The 16983-nt window shown below is 55.5% G+C and overlaps 1 protein-coding gene across 3 annotated transcripts; it reads right to left on the reverse strand.

Moving 5' to 3' along the window:
* Positions 1-774: 774 nt before the first annotated feature.
* Positions 775-10953, reverse strand: CMKLR1 (chemerin chemokine-like receptor 1). 3 transcript variants are annotated; one of them, XM_058037021.1, is made up of 3 exons: positions 10860-10953; positions 4316-4405; positions 775-3877 (listed from the first exon to the last, which is right to left on the reverse strand). In XM_058037021.1, exon 3 carries the CDS (start codon positions 3799-3801, stop codon positions 2713-2715), a length of 1089 nt encoding a protein of 362 aa, XP_057893004.1. In that variant the 5' UTR covers positions 3802-3877; positions 4316-4405; positions 10860-10953; the 3' UTR covers positions 775-2712. The 3 variants fall into 3 exon arrangements, with proteins under 3 accessions (XP_057893004.1, XP_057893002.1, XP_057893003.1); XM_058037019.1 differs by lacking the exon at positions 10860-10953 and adding an exon at positions 9403-9622; XM_058037020.1 differs by lacking the exon at positions 10860-10953 and adding an exon at positions 8100-8169.
* Positions 10954-16983: the final 6030 nt, after the last annotated feature.

Below are 16983 nucleotides of genomic sequence, written 5' to 3' on the forward strand. Positions count from 1 at the left end.
ATTGCAGCTTCCCAACGCTCTAGGGGAGTGCAGCCCCCTCCTCTCCATGAACAAAACATCCAGCACTGCAAAAAACCCGAGGAATGCTGACAGGATCCATCCTCAGCACCCCGGGAGATTCCAGAGCTGCAGCTCCTGCAGTATTTTGGGAATATCAGAGGAACTGGGGCAATACTGAGCTGCATTTCTCTGCCACTCTGCCAAAAAGGGAAGAAAAAACCTGGCTGAGGAGGCTGAAGTTTTCTGAGGAATGTTATTTTTTTCCCCTGCTTCTATTTTATAGACATATAAAAAATGTGCTTTTTTAATGCTGCCTGGGTGAGCCGTTTGCTGTCTCAGTGGGTGACACAAGAACAGAAATCACTGATATTCTTTGGGGACCTGAATTCAAAGCTAACAGGGTCCAGTAGGAAAAAAACTCAGTGGATTTTTCCTTTTTCTTCCCAAACCCTGTCAGGATGAGGAGAATCAGGAAGAGGAGGGGACAGAGCAGCAGCACTGGGGTCTGGATGGATGTTGGGGTGGAGCACTTGGATCATCCATGGGAGCTCTCCCAAAGCCCACCCAAGAGGCTCAGACCCCACCTCAGCCACTCAAGCCCCATCCCTCTTTCCATAATTCCAAACTGGACCCCAGGGCTCAGGCATACACACAGGAAAGGGATTTCTCAGTGAAAAACCCTGGGATCCTTCCCACTCCACACATCAAGCTATTTGTCTGGAAAACAGAGGTTTTATTAAATAAGCAAAACAGCTACAAAGATGCACCCAAATATTTGGGAAACTTGGGATTGCCAAGCAGCCATTACAGGGATGATTTAACCCCAGGGTAAGTACCAAGGCACTGCTTTTTTTTTTTTTTTTTTTTTTTTTTTTTTTTTTTTTTGAAAGCTGTTTGGAGCAATAACAGATGGGCTTGGGAAAAACAGACACCAGAATTAGGAAGGAAAATCCTGAATCCATTATGAACATCCCAGCACCAGCCTGAGGGGCTGTGGGATGGCATCCAGTCCTTGAGGCTTCATCCCACTGTTCCACATCCAGGCCTTCTCCAAACCCTGAGCCCAAAAAGCCACAGAAGCTGCTGTGTCTGGGTACCTCCCATTCCCAGTGCTCCCTAAACAGATCCTCTGCAAGTTCTGTGTGTCCATCTGTCCCATCCCACTCCTAATAGGATCCTGGCAACATTCCAGCAATATTAATTAAATACTGGGGAAAATGAGCAAGAGGAGCCTCCTCCCACCACCAGAGATGCCCTGCAGCCTCCTCAGGCACCTCATCTTCCATGGGTATGGATCCAGCATGGATTTGGGGTGAAAAATCTCTGTGGATCAGGACTGGGAGTAGCCCTGGGCTTGGCAGTGCTCCCCAGGGTGCATCCCAACCCCAGGAGACACAGGGACAATCCAGGTGCTGAGTGTCCCATCACATGGAGGAGGTGATGAGATCAAGGTGGAGCAGCGAGGAGTGCCAGGGCAGAGAGGATGCTGGATAATCCATCTGAAATCCTGAGATCCTGAAATTCTGAAATCCTGGCATCCTGAAATACCGAAAAACCTGAAATCCTGAAATCTGAAATTCCACTCCTGCCACAGGATTTCAGGATCTGTTGCCTGGAAATAGCTCCCTGCCTTTTCCTGGGAGATGGTTCTCCATTTTATTTTCCATTTTCTGATTTCCAAGGAAAGCTATAAATAAATATTTCGGCCCCTGTGGGCACTTGGGAGCAGATTCTCAACCGCCAAAACCTGCACAAATCCTCCCGAGGGACCTCCTGAAATGTCCCCAAGGGCTACTGAGGGCTGCCTAATTCCAGCTCCAGGGAGTGACACATAAATGAGGGTGACACCAGGGCTGTGGTGAAGGAGCTCTAATGGAGAAGGAGCTCCCAAATTAACTGGGTGTGAAATGGGATTGAAGTGGTGGCTCATCCTTTCCTGCAGAGATCGGTGTGTGGCAGCAGAGTCTCCCAGGAGATTCCCAGAGTGTCCCAAGATGTACATGAGGGGACAGCAGGTCCTCCCCAGAAGCTCATTCCCAGCTCCTGGGCCCGTTCCTGGTCCCAAACACCCACCTTTCCTGCAGGATGTACCGTGTGGAATGTGCCCATCAAAAGGAGGGTTAAAAACACATTTCAAATTGACCTTTCCCTCTTCCTTCTCCCAGTTTTCCATGCTGGTGACCCTGTGCATGAGCCCAATCCCCACACTGGAAGGTGGCCCTGGGTCTGGGTCGTTTAGAAGACATTTGAGACTTCCCAGTTCTTTGAGGTGGGATAATCCAACCCCCTCATAAGGACGCTTCCCAAAAAAAGTCACAAACACCTTCTTCTGGTACCAAAATACCTCAGGAATTTACCATGAGGAGCCACACACAGACATGGGACAGAGGAGTGTCACTAATTTGGCCATGGCACAGGAGATGCCTTCCTGATATCCTGCACCCCACTCTGGAAACACCAGGAAAGCCCTTCCTGGGTCAGGCACTGCACAGTTTGGAAGGGAAAGCCCAAAAATGCGTTTAGTTTGGCACGAGGATTTTTGCAATCCCAGATCAAGGGTGGTTGTGTCTTCTCCATCCCTTAAGGGGTCTCCATCCCCTGCTAGCAACACCAGTCAAAAATGGGCAGTGCAGGACAATGTTTGACCACACCAGGGCTGGTCACCATCACAGCGCCAGCACCAGGAGATCCTGTCCCTCCTGCAGGCTGAGTTTACACAACCGTTGTCTCTTTCTCAGTCATGGAGGAGACCTTGGAGAAGCTCCTGTGGACGATGCTGGAGTGTCCTGTCTCCTCGCTGAGGGCGTTCACCAGCCTGGAAAGGAGGGTCACCTTGAACTTCTTGAAGTCCTGGCCCATGAAGACGTAGAGGACGGGGTTCATGCAGCTGTTGGAGGCTGCCAGAGCCGTGGTGAGCGGGATGAAGATCTCAAACACGGACCAGGGCACCGCGCCAGGCACCGTCTCCAGCAGGTTCAGCAGGTGGTAGGGGCTCCAGCAGAGGAAGAAGGTGACAATGATGGTGACAATGATCTTGAAGGGCTTCTTGGACTTGGCCAGGCGGTTGCGGCGCAGGTTGAGGACGATGGCGACGTAGCAGAAGGTGATGATGGTGATGGGGAGGATGTAGCCGGCCAGGAACCTGGTGATGTTCACCGTGCGGTGCCTCACCAGAGCCAGCCCTTCGTAGGATTTATTCCTGGAGAGGGAGAAATTGCTGAAACAAATCACAGAGCTCCGGGTCTGCGCCGTGTCCCGGAAGACGAGCGAGGGGCAGCTCATGACGATGCCCAGGGTCCAGATGACCACGCAGACCCCGTAGGCCAGGTTGGTGGAGCGGTGGTTCTGCGACCACACCGGGAACACCACGGACACGTAGCGGTCGAAGCTGATGGTGGTGAGCAGCAGGACGCTGGTGTACATGTTGAGGATGAGGAGGAAGGAGTTGAGCTTGCACATGACCGTGCCGAAGATCCAGTGGTAGCTCATGGCCGTGTAGGCGATGTTGATGGGCAGGAAGATGTTGAAGAGGAAGTCGGCCACGGCCAGATTCAGGAACCAGACAGCGTTCACCGACTTCTTCATCTTGAGGGTGATGATGGCGATGACGAGGCCGTTGCCCAGGATGCCCAGCATGCAGGACACGCTGTAGATGATGACGGACAGGATCCTGGTGATGTCCTTGGGGTCATGGGCCGGGTCTGCCCACACGCTGCCCGTGTCCTCGTAGGTGTAGTCGGGGTAGTCGCTGTAGTTATTGTTGAGGCCGTCCAGGTAATCGGACAGGTTGGGAAGCGCCATCGTCCCTGGGAATGGCAGCTGATCCGTGTGATCCTGGGGAGATGGGATGCTGGGATCTGCAGCCAGGGATCTGCCCCTGATGGGCAAACACTCGGTGTTAATCACAGTGAGCAGAGCAGGAGGGACAGTGGACCCCGACACATGTGGGAATTGGGGACAGGGAGAGAAGGGGCAAATGCAGGAATGGGGGATCCCATGGAACCCCACTGGTCCCGAACAAGATGCTCCCGCAGCTCCTCCCTGATTCCCACCCCCATCCGTGAGACATCAGGACGTGATTCAGCCCCTCAGCTCCACCAGGATGTGGCTGCAGCCTCATCCTGCAGAAAACGTTGATTGCCCGCCTACTTCCAGCGGGAAAACCGGGATAATGCTCATTAACAGCTCATCAACAGCTCTGACTTTCCAATCTGCAACATATTATGGCTCCTCTATTTTTTTTTTTTTTTTTAATGGACTGAAAACCCGAAGGGAAGCTCCCCACACACCCCAGTGACACCAGGCACCCTCTCACCTCTCTCCTCTCTGTTGGGATGGGGACAGGTGGCACTTCAGTGTCCCAGGGCACAGCGGCAGCTCCCTCCACACCGGCCTAAGGCATGAGCTGTAAGATGAAAGCCAGGATCAAAGAAAGGCCACTCACCCCCGGATGTGGGGTTAAGGGAGGAAACCCAATCAGGGTGTGGCAATAATTAACCCTGTGCAGCCTCCCTCGGGGGACTGTGCTGGCCAAGGATGCTCAGGTGCACACAAAGAACCAGTTAACCACGAGTTACTAATAATTAAATAATATATAAATATATAAATAATAGAAATGTATAAATAATAAATTAAATAATAATTAATTCAAGGTATAAATGAGGAGGACATTGTCTATCTTATATCCTGCATTCTCACAGGGTTGTTTTCCCAATTCAATTGATGCCCTGTATGTTTAAATATGTTAATTGTGGTAAACCAGCAGCATCATTTGCCATTGTCAGACTCCAGGCTCCAGAGCTTGGATTTGAGGGGGTTCAACCTCTCCCCTGTGAGAATACAGGATATAAAACCTCCTACCTGGGTCAGGGGGGTTTAAACCAAAACACCCAAAGGCTGACAAGAAGCCCAGAGCATCCCACCCGGATGTGTCCTCGCAGGAGGGACATGGGGACGCCCAAGGACCCTCCCTGTTCCCGAGGAATTTCACCCCAAAGGTCCCCGAGCCTCACCCTCCCACCAGCCTTGCTTTGAAATTCCCATGGTGTTTGTGCTGGAGTCTATTGTTCCTCCCTGGGCTTTTCCTGCTGTTCCTTCCTGCCATTGCTGCTGCGGAGTCCCCAGCCAGGGGTGAAATCCCACCCTGTCACCTCCCCCTGGCCCAGCTCCTGGGCACGATAAGCAGCCAGAATAAATGGGATTTGAGTGCAAAGTCTGGGAATGGGCTGGAGCTGGGGAGAGGCCTCGTCCCAGGAAAAGCTCGATGGCCACAGAGATGAATTGAAGTCGATGATCCGGTGGAAGGAACAGAATCAGCAGAACTGACTCTCCCAGAGATGTTAATGGTGATTGATGAGGGCTGCTTTATGGAACAGGGATTTCAGGCCATCCCCTTCCCAGAGGCTGAGCTCCAGAAAGGTGGGGGAGACCAGAACCCCACGTCCATCCCACCCCACCCCATTGCCTCATATCCCATCCCGCTTCATTGCCTCCCATTGCACCACACCCCATTGCATCATATCCCAATCCCATCCCCATCTCCCATCATCTAAATAACCCCAAAGCTCCCTGGACATGCCCCACAGCCCCCTTTTCACCTTTTCCACTGTGGTGTCATCCACGGGGCAAGTGAGACACTCCCACCCCTCACTGTTACCCCACATTCAGCCCCTGCTCCAGAGGGGCAGAGGAAATTCCCACTCCTCTTCCCACTGTGTCCACTCCCACGTTTTTAATGTAAAATCCTCCCTTTAGTTTTAATTGCTGGCCCTGATGATTTTCAGCTCATTCCAAAGCTGATTTTATTGGATTATTTACCTGAATTCTCCGTTAATTTTGCCCTGGCAGGCTGGGCAGGGATTGGTCTCTGCTCCCAGCTGGGAGGGGGATGGCAGAGAGCAATGGGAACACCAGGACTCTGCTTCCCCGTGGGATTTGGCAGAGGATGGGTTTGTTTCCAGGGCTCGTGAGGAGCAATCCCAAACTCCACAGCAGCAGCAGGACAATCCCACCATGAACATTCCAGATGGGCACCAGGAGCCCAGACCTGCTGGAAAAATCACCCAGCAAACTCCCACCTGCCTCTCCAAAACCCTCCCAAAAATGGAGAATATCAGGGGCAGCTGCCTGAAACCTCCTCATTTCTCACAGCAAAAAAACCTCAGAAGTCTGGGAGGAAATAAAAAAAAAAAAAAAAAAAAGCCGCAGAACACTAAGAGTGTTTCATCGCTCCTCTCCGGGCTGAAAATTCACTGCTCAAGCCAAAACCACTGCTCTCCCTTCAATCTATTCATCCTTGTCCTCCTACCTCAACAAAAAGGAGCAGAGGGTTTACCCAAAATAGCCTTTTCTCCGTCATCCCCGCAGCTGTGTTTGCCTTGGTACCCAAGGAAGGCCGGGTGGGATTCCCGACGGGGCGGCTCGAGCACCGGCAGCATCCCGGCGCATACCGGGGGAGGATGAGGTCAGGGATGTTGTTCTTGGGAAAGCAACAGGAAACCGAGAGAACAGCAGAAAATGTTCAAATCCAGCTTTTTCTGGGCGAAAAAAAAAAATAAATCTCTGCCCCGGCCAAGGCAGGCGGGCGGGGGACGGATGCGAGCGGGGAAAGGCGGCGGGATGGGAGGCGCGGAGGGCAGGGGATGCTCGGGCAGCGCATCCCGGCGGGCAGGGCGGTGCCGCATCCCCGCTCCAGGGTTTATGGGGATGGGCAGGCTGCCAGCACCGCCTGCTGCCCGCCGGGCCCGGCTTTTAGCGGGGCAGGTTGAGGAGAGCTGATAGAACCTAATCGAATCAAATCAAATCAAATTAAATCCAATCAAACCAGCGGAGCAGCTTTTTGAGTACATCAGGTCCTGCCTGAGCTGTCAAAGCGCATCACGCTCTGATGGATATCATGAAATGAATCCGGGCTGGGACCTGCCAGGCTCTGCAGCTCTGGGGGAACTGGAGGAGCCCTTGGGTGGGTGTTTGTCCCCTCTAGAAAATTCTTATCCCCGGAACAGGACGAACAAATCCGCCGGGATCAGCCGGGTCCGTGCCCGCCCTGCCGCCGCCTCCTCCCCGGCAGCTGCTCCGCCTTTGCCTTTCCTTCCTTGGAGCGCTTCCCTCTCCTCTTGCCACTGAGGTTTCCGAGCTCCCAGCGCACCCCAAACCCCAAACCCACTTCCTGCGGGCGTGGGAGGCGCGGGCAGCCCCGGCACAGCCCCGGCACAGGGGAGTTGCCGGCAGATGCTCGGAGCTCGGCTGTGGGAAGGGCTGGGGGCAAAACGGGATCTCCACAACCCCCTGGAGCTGCTGGCACCGGCCCCCACCGAGCCCTGAGACAGTTCTGGGTGTCCCTGAGGGACAGGGATGTCACTGAGGGGCAGGGATATCATCCCTGGAGGGCTGGGATGTCCCTGGGGACATGTGGCAGGTGCTGGTCCCAATTCCATGGGGGTTCACAGCTCTGGCTGGATCCCAGCATCCCTGAGAATTCCATGGCATCCCACGGCCCAGGAAAAGTGGATGGAAACCCCATTCCAAGCTGGCACCCGAGGCCACCCCATCAATCCCCACGTGTTTCCAGCCCAGGGTTACACAGGAGGGACATCCCTGCGGGGATCCAGCTCTCAGGAGTCTTAGGGAGAAGGCACCAAATGGCAAAGCAGCTCTGGGTACCCAGCTCCAATTCCCCTTTATTTTAGCAGGTGATTGCTGCCAAAATTGGCAACAGATGCCCCAGGGATGAGGCTGCCCAGCATCCCCCTCCCCACCGGGATATACCCGGCATGAAGCCCCCATTCCTGGGTGTTAATCCACCACCAGCCCATCAAAAGGGAGTTTGCAACTCCAAACCCTGAGCTCCAGCCTGCCCAAAAGCTGCTCCTGGCTGATTCCAGCCCTGCCACCACCCCTGACCCGTCTGTCCCGCTCCAGCAGGCTGGGAAGGGCACAGGGACGTGGGATGCCACGGGAGCAGCAGCAGCAGGCTGAGGATCCAGGCTGGAAATTCTCCCAAACCTCCCCCAGCACCTGGAGACTCTCAGAGCAAATGGAGGAGGCACAGCTAAGGGGGAAACTGAGGCACAGAGGGCAGTGGGAAGCGTAACCCCTACCTGCATCCGCTCAGACACATCCCAGCTCTCCATCCTGGATCCAGGACCCCCCTGTGCAGCAGCCTCGGGCATCCCCAGGCTGTCCCTGCATCCCTGAGGCTGCACCACGCCCGTGTGACCGGCGCAGGGAAAAGGGAATGGCTGGAAAAGGCAGCCTTAAAAAAGCTGCTGTGCCCAGGGTGGGACAGAAAAACATGAGTCAGTGTTTATCTGGGCACAGGCAGCCAGGCTGAGCAGCACAGGATGGGATGGATCCCACAGATCCTCCTGGCCACAGTGTGGGGTCACCCCCATGGGATAAGCGCCCCAATCCTGCCAGAAAAAGGGGTTTAACCTCAAAATTTGGGTCAGGAAAGCCCCTCCCAGGGTGAAAGTCTGGCAGAGGAACCCAGCCTTCCCTGGCACCAAGTGTTGAAAGAGCCACCCTGTTTGTAAAGTCCTGGCCTTTTGCTCCATCCCTTCTGTTCTTGGGAAGGTTTGAGGATTAAAGGGGAAAATTTGGGGCGTTTGCACCTACAACAGGCAAAGATTCCCTTGAAAAAGGGCAGTTTGTACTTCTGAGCTGCCTAAAGTGACTTGGCTTCAAAGATAATGAAAGTTCTTTCATCTCCTCTGCTCTCCTCTAATAATCCAAGGTTTTCTCCTGGCACTTCTCAGGCAATACAAAGACAATAAAACCTCCCTTTTCCAGAGCATCCTCCCTGATACATCCCAGCAGTGCAGTGATGCTGTCCCCGACCATGGCAGGGGACAAAACCTTGGGGACATCGCTCTGGATTTGGGGAATACAAAGGGAAAGAAACCCAAGAAAACAGAAATTTTTTTTTCTTGCAGGAGGGACGTGACCCCTGAGGGGATGTGGCATGGCTGGGGACAGCAGGCTCAGCCCCCCCTGAGTGAGGAAGTCACCCTGGATCCATGGGAGCATCCTCCCAGCTGTGCTCTGTGTCCCCAGCTGAATGCTGATCAGCGTTCAAAGAAAAGCCACCCTGTTCTCCCTGTGCCCAGGCAGGGGACACTGCCACTCTGTCAGGGCACCAACCCCCCCAAACCCACTGCCAGCTCCTCTCTCCTCCGTGCTGCTTTCCCACCCTGCAGGCTGCAAAGCCCAGCTTCCAAAAGAGGTTGGGATTTTAGGGAAAATTAGGGGGTCTGGAGTGAAGGGCAGTGGGATCCCAGAGATCCCAAACCCACTGTGTAACAACAGGGCAGCAAAAAACCTCAGCTGGCTGCAAACCCTTGCTCCCAAATCCCTATTAAAAAACACAAATTAACAAATATATATAAACCCAGAGGTGTTTACCTGAGCTGGATAAATCCCAAGGGAATTTTCAGCATTTAGAGGCTGGATCAGACATCTCTGCTTCTCCTACAGCCCCGCTGGGGGCTGGCATGGGAACCACCCCGGGCTGGTGGCTTTGGCATCCAGCTGGAGCTGACACGGATATTGCCGAGATTTCTCATCCCCAGGAGAAGCACATGGGATGGGAGGATGAGGAAAACAAACTCAGCCCGTGGGATGAAGCAGCTGCTGGCCTCAGCAGAGCTGCAGGGGAAGGGGGAAGCTCTGGGGGAGGATGTTGGGTTTGCAGGGTTTGGCTGGACACAGAAGGGGATGTGGCAGCAGTGACATGTCCCGTCCACCACGCCTGCCCACAGGGGCTTGGAATCTCCTGGGAGCCTTTGGGAAGGGTTTGGGTATCCCCAGAGGGTCCCCTTGGGCTCCTCCACCATGGCTGCCCCTCATCCAGCTCCCCAAATCCACGCCCTGCTCCTGGGATGCTCCTGGCCTCACTCACACAGGAGAGGGGGAACCCAAAGCCTTTCCTGGGGTGCAGGGAAGAGGAGAAGCTGCTCATCAGGTCCTGCCCATCCCACAGTGCATTCCCAGTGAGGAAATCAGCAAGCCTGGCCTGGTTTGTACCCTAAAGAGACAGCCAAGGGCTGTCCCCAACCATCCTGACCTCAGGAGCTGGAAATTGCCAGTGATCCCGAGCAAGCTGAGCCTGGATGGACACAAATCCCTGGACACAAATCCCTGCCCTGAGCCAGGACAGCTCATCCAGAGGGAGATACAAAACACCTGGAGCAAAAGCTGCACCGTGCTGGCTCTTCCACCAGAGCCCCCACCTGCTCTGTGTCACCAAGATCCACAACGAGTTTTCCAGGGGACAAATCCCAGCTCAAAGCTGGGAAAGCACCAGCCCCGTGTGAGCAGGGGACCGGGGGTGATGCCAGCAGGGAGTGGCAGCAGGTGGGAGCCCGAGGTGGGGACATTGACCCCGTCCCACGCGGGGCAGCTCCCGTGAGAGCCCCGAAAGAGGAATCGGAGGCACTGCCAGCTTTGCACAACTCCGTGTCGCAACATCCCCGAGCTGAATCAGGGCTGAAAAAATGCTGATGTGCCGGTTCGTGGGGCTGCTCCGGGGAAAGGAGAAGCCCCAGAAGTGTGAACCGGGCAGGGATGTGCCAATCCCCGTGTGGAACCGGGCTGGGGACTCGTGACCGGCTGCCCCGTGTCCCTCTCTCCCAGGACAGCCAGGATGGGGTGGCAGCTCCGGGATATTCCACACTTGTGGCACCTGTGGTGGGTGCTCAGGTGCAGAGGAGCTGCCTCAGGACAGTGGGAAACGCAGCAAAAAATTATAAAAACCATGAGAAACACCGACCTGGCACGGGCTGGATGTGCCCCGTCACTCTGCCACCCCATCCCGTCCCTTGTGCTGCCCAGTGTCCCCACCAAGTGACATCTCCCGGTACCTCGTGCGGTGCCAACGCTGTCCCGCTGCTCCAGGCTGGGCAGGACGAGCTGGGGGTGCCCTGGGTGCCAGCGGGATCCCATTCCCAGGCGGATCCCGGCGTGCCGGGACAGACACAGGCCCGGTGCCGCTCCCCGCCGCTTTTAAGGCAGCGGGGCGGGAGCTGCATCCACCACCAAAGGTTTTCTTGGCAGCGCCCGCGATGCTCGGCGAGGCAACAGCTGGGAGAGAGAGGGTGTGACGCCGGGAGCTGGGAACGCTGGCCTGGATCACAACCCAGCGTGAGGAAGCAACAAAGCTGCTTCCCCAGGGGCCTCCTTTCCTGTGCCGCCCCCCGGGCCGTCCCACCGAGGGATAACGGAGCCCGGAGCTGCGTTCATCGCCATCCCGTGGGGATGCTGCTCCAGCCGGGGGCACCACGGCGGGCAGGTGGCTGCCAGCCCCCCACCCTGGCTGTGCTGTCCCCACCCTGGGTCAGCCGCTGTCCTCTGCTCCCCTCACCGCCCCCAACTCCTTCCAAGACGTTGAGTCACTTCCCCTTCAGGCAAAATCTGGCTCCCAAACGCCGCTCCTGCTGCTCAGGGGCTGCTTTTTCCCCCGATGGATTTCATTAGCACCAGGATGCTGCAGCTGCTCCCAGGCAGCCCCCCGCCAGCCCGCAGAGGATCTGTGGTGGCAGATCCGTCACCCCCCAGCCCCTTTGACACCTGCCAGAAAAGTTCTTTGAGGGCTGGGAGAGGCTCCAGGGTCTCCTGGGTGGGAGGAATGGGGAAGGCTGGATGCAGGGATGGCGTTCAGGGGGATAAATAAGAGGTTTTTGGGAGCACTGAGCAGCGCAGCCCCCACCCACACAGAGCAGGAGGTTTGGATAACCCCGGGCTTGATGTGGCACGGGGAAAATTCCTTCCCTCCCCACGCAGATCCCAAACCTCAGCAGGCATCCCAATCCCAGCATCCATCCCAGCCCCAGTCCCAGCATCCATCCCAATTCCAACCCCAACATCCATCCCAATCCAAACCCCAACATCCATCCCAATCCCAGCATCCATCCCACTCCCAGCATCCATCCCAATCCCAACCCCAACATCCATCCCAATCCCAACCCCAGCATCCATCCCAATCCCAGCATCCATCCCAATCCCACTCCCAGCATCCATCCCAGTCCCAGCATCCTTCCCAGTGGGATAAGAGTCAGTGCAGGTGTTGGGAGCAAAGGCAGCACAAGGAAACACAAGAAAATTTGGCAGGGATACCCCCCCCCATCCTCCTCCAGCCTGGAAAAGGAGCAGGATTTGCCCCACTGGGACACCCCAGCACTGCCCTGACTTTGTCACCAGCCATTCCCCAGCAGAAAGGAAGTTTGTCTACCACAGGATGCTAATTAAGGCTAATTAATTACCCCCAGCTGTAAAGACAGAGCAAAAAACATCCTGAATCCAGCCAGCAAGGGACAGAAACAACCACAAACTGATGGGATTTCCTTTTGTGTGTCCGGAGCGCAGCAGTGCCACCAAGAGATGCTCAGCCCAGGCAGCTCCAGGTGGCACCAGCTGGGACCTGGGGGGGATCTTTGGGCTTCCCAAAACCTCCCCAGGACCTGCTGGGGCTGGGAATGATCAGCCATGGATGCTCCTGCGCGTGGCCTTGCCAAGGCCTGAGCTCAGACCATGGAGCAACGACCAAAATTCCAGCAGATCCAAGAGGTCCAGAGCCAAGATCTGGCACAATCCCGGCGTTCCCAGCAAGGCTGAGCCCCACAGAGCCAGCCCATCCCTGGGCAGTGCCTCCTTCCCCAGGCACCTACCACTTCCCCACACCCAGGCAGGACGCAGGATCCCGGTCTCACCCCTGTGTTTGGCCAGATGAGAGGAAAACACGCTGACTTGGGATGTGATTTCCCATCCCGAGCCTTTGCGGGTTGGGGTTTCCCTCCGGGCCTGCTCAGCAAGGACAAATCCCCGTTCCCAGGGCTGGGGATGGAGCGGGATCCGGGCAGGAGCAGCCGCGGGGAGCGGCAATTGCAGGCGCCGCAGCCTTTGGCAGTTTCCGTGTCCTTGGCAAGCGCCGAGTGCCACCCACACCGAGCAAAGCAATTAAAGCCCTAAATTGATTTGGGCTGATTAAACGCCCTGGAGCTGCTCCCTGCCGAGCCGGGATGGGGATGGGATGCGCGGATGGAGCCGGGATGCGCGGATGGGATGAGGGGATCGAGCTGGGATGTGGGGATGGGGTCGGGATGCGGGGATGGGATTCGCGGATGGGTTGCGCGGATGAGATGCGGATGGGGTCGGGATGCGCGGATGAGATGCGGATGGGGTCGGGATGCGCGGATCGAGCGGGAATGCGAGGATCGGGCCAGGATTGCGCGCATGAGATGCGCGGGTGGGGCCGGGATGCGCGGATGGGATGCGCGGATCGGGTCGGGATGCGCGGATGGAATGCGCGGATAGAGATGGAATGCGCGGATCGGGCCGGGATGCGCGGATGGAATGCGCGGGTGGGATGCGCTGATGGGGCCGGGATGCGCGGATGGGATGCGCGGATGGGGTCGGGATGCGCGGATGGGATGCGCGGATGGAATGCGCGGATGGAATGCGCGGATGGGGCCGGGATGCGCGGATGGGATGCGCGGATGGGATGCGCGGATGGGATGCGCGGATGGGATGCGCGGATGGGGCCGGGATGCGCGGATAGAGATGGAATGCGCGGATCGGGCCGGGATGCGCGGATGGAATGCGCGGATGGGATGCGCGGATGGGGCCGGGATGCGCGGACGGGATGCGCGGATGGGATGCGCGGATGGGGTCGGGATGCGCGGATCGGGCCGGGATGCGCGGATGGGATGCGCGGATGGGATGCGCGGATGGGGCCGGGATGCGCGGCCGGAGCCCGGCAGGTCCGACCCGACCCCTCCGGTTCTCGCCCTTCTTCCCTCCCACACAGGCAGGCGCTGGGAACGCGCCTGACTCATCCCGAAACAGCTGCGGCGGTGAATGGGGAAGAAATCGGAGGAAGTTTTGGAAGTTTTCCCTCTCCGGGGGAGCTTTCTCAGGCATCCAGCAGCGCTTTCCCTCGCCCCGGGCAGAGCCGTGGGGATAATGGGAATGGCTGGAAAAGGAGTTGAGCTCAGCCACGAGGACAAGACGGGAGGCTCCCACTGCATATCCCAGCTCCAAATCCCGGGTTTTTGTGCCCGGGGATGACTGTGCCCTGCCTTTCCCCCGGGAGCTCATCCCTGGCTCCGCACCCGCTGCGGTGCCGAGCTCCGGATCCCGCCACCGCCTCCCGATCCGGGCTCAAACTCCCTGCACAAATAAAGAAGCCACAGACAGGATGTTCGGGAGACGGCTCCCGTTCCCTTTTTTTCGCTGATTTGATACAACCACGGAAAAAAAAAAAAAAAAAAAAAAAAAAAAAAAAGCAAAAAACCAAAATCCCAGCGCCGACCTTGTGCAACTCGAGTTTATAAATAGCCCCAGGAACACAGCGGGGCTGGCACAGGGTGGCCAAACCCACTGTGCCCTAAGGCTGGCACCTTATCCCGCTGTATTCCAGCCCTGGGGTGGGCAGGTCAGGGATCTCCACCTGGCTGAGCCCCCAAACACCTTCACAGAGCCTCTCTTTGCCTCCAATCTTGCACAATTTCCCCCATTTTTCCACTTCTCTCAGAGCTGTGCCAGGAGCTGGATGTGCGCTCCTAAGGCTGGCACCTTATCCTGCTGCATTCCAGCCCTGGGATGGGCAGGTCAGGGATCTCCACCTGGCTGAGCCCCCAAACACCTTCACAGAGCCTGTCTTTGCCTCCAATCTTGCACGATTTCCCCCATTTTTCCACTTCTCTCAGAGCTGTGCCAGGAGCTGGATCTGAGCCATGCACGCCCACAGGCCAGGGGAGAATTCCCAGTTCTGGGCTCCCAAACCCCACCCTTGACAGAGGAGGATTGATGGGAACATCCCCAGGGCACAGCTCTTCCACGGATTCCCCCACCTGCTCCCCAGGAGTGATGGAAGTGCCACATCAGGAGATTTATCCACGATTTCCAATTCCAAATCAAAGGCCGCTGACAGCTCCTGGAGCAGGGATGAGGAATTGCCAGGCATGGGCATTTTATCACTGCCTTGGAGCCCCTCAGCAGGTGACAGACAGGATGTCACCTGCCCGGGGGTTTGTGAGCAGAGGTGGCACCAAATCCCAAAGTGGTTTGGTTTGGAAAAACCTTAAACTCATCCCATTCCATTACCTGCCGTGCACAGGGACACCTTCCACAGGCCAGGTTGCTCCAAGCCCCGTCCAGCCTGGCCTTGGAACAAGAAATTCCATTAAAAAATGAGAAATTCCATTAAAAATGAGAAATTCCATTAAAAAATTAAGAAATTCCATTAAAAAAATAAGAAATTCCGTTAAAATGCCTACAGGGCTCCAGGTTTCAATTCCTTGTGCTGAGAACTGCTGGAGCTGAATTCAAGCTCATCTTTCACCCTGAACTCCTTAAGCATCATCCTAAAATCCTCTGGATGTGCTTTTCCTGCTGCTGGTGTGCTGAGACACCAAACAGGGACAGAAGAGAGTATTCCTGAAATTTCCTAGCAAAAAAAAAAAAAAAAAATTTAAAAAAATCAGTGGGATCTGGCTGATAAAACCCCTCAGGAAACTCCCAATCCTTTCAGGCACCAGCTGGATTTGTCTGATAACAATGACTTAATAGCAATAGATTCTTTCAAATTCCCAAACATCCATAAAGAAACCTGCCTTATTCATGATTTTTTTTTTAATTAATAAACCCAGTTTTCCTTGCAATCAGCATCTGGGAACTCACCATTCCATGGAGCAGAGCTTTGCAGGGACAATTAATTTTGAAGTTGGCTTTGCCAATGGCCCCATCCTGCTCCCCATCCCTGGGATGGGCACAGGGGCTGCCCAGCTCTGGGCTCCTTGTGGGAAATTCCAGCATTCCTGCCAGCTCTGAGCAATCCATGCCTTTTTCGGGGTGTTTTTGGCTGGGGGTGGCCTCGGTGCAGGTTCCCTGGGCTCCAATTGCCCTGGAATTTGTAAAAATAACAGCAAAATATGATTTATTCCTGAGCCTTTGCCAGGCTGGGATTATTTCTGAAATGAGGGAGCAGCGCTCAGTGGTGCCAGGGAGATGTGGGGGCACCTGTGCCCTCATTGGGGTTCCCCACAGCATCTCCCTTGGAGGGATCTGGATCACTGATCCCAATATCCAGAGCTCAGCCCCGTGCTGGATACAACCTTTTCCCAGTTCCAAAATCCAGCTGTTATCTCAGAATTATTTAAATAGATCCACAAATGTAGGGATCTATCCAGAGGGTGCTGTTGATGGAAGCCAGATCCACCAACTCCAATGAATTCCTGATTTTTATTCCCTAAACAGAGGGAATCCCTGTCACCCATGGCCTGGAGTGGGTGCAGAAAGTCCCCAGCTCTGTTCCTGGCTGATGGAGAACGGAGCTCACATCCAGAAGGATTCACACCTTGGGAATACCTTATAAATCAACCGGGATAAATTGAAAATTTGAAAATTCGGGCAGGACTTCACATAATTCACCCACCCTCCCTTGAGAATTTTGGGGAAAAAACAGATTGGGAAAGGGGAATTTGGGATAACCTGGCTGGACGTGGCTTCCCTGGCACATCTGGCTGGGGAGAGGATGCCCAAGGAATGAATTCAGTGTGGAAATCATTGGAATGTCAGGGGACCTCTGATTTATCCCTGGCCTTCAAGCGCAGGAATTAATTCTGGCCACGGAATTCCAACCACTCCCAACACCAGCAGAAGCTGCCTTCAAGGAGCCACAATCCCCAAGGGAATTAAAGCTAAAAACTAATTAAAACTTTAAGCATTTCCCTGGATATCCCAGCTGGAATTGGGGTATCCCTCACGCTGGCATTTTCCCAACCCAGCGAATCCCCAGCTCCTGCAAAACAATTCCCCTGTGGAAAACAGGGAGCTAATGGGATTTAGGGGAAGAGGAATGAGAGGCTGGATGTAAGCAGAGCCAATTAGTGGATGGGTCAATTAGGAGAGAGGTGATGGGATATTGGAGATCCCAAATCCCTCCTTGCTCTTGAGGACCCCACCTGCTCCTCTCCCATCGTTGCTCCT

Source organism: Melospiza georgiana, chromosome 18, assembly GCF_028018845.1.
Source record: "Melospiza georgiana isolate bMelGeo1 chromosome 18, bMelGeo1.pri, whole genome shotgun sequence".
Classification (NCBI taxonomy): domain Eukaryota; kingdom Metazoa; phylum Chordata; class Aves; order Passeriformes; family Passerellidae; genus Melospiza; species Melospiza georgiana.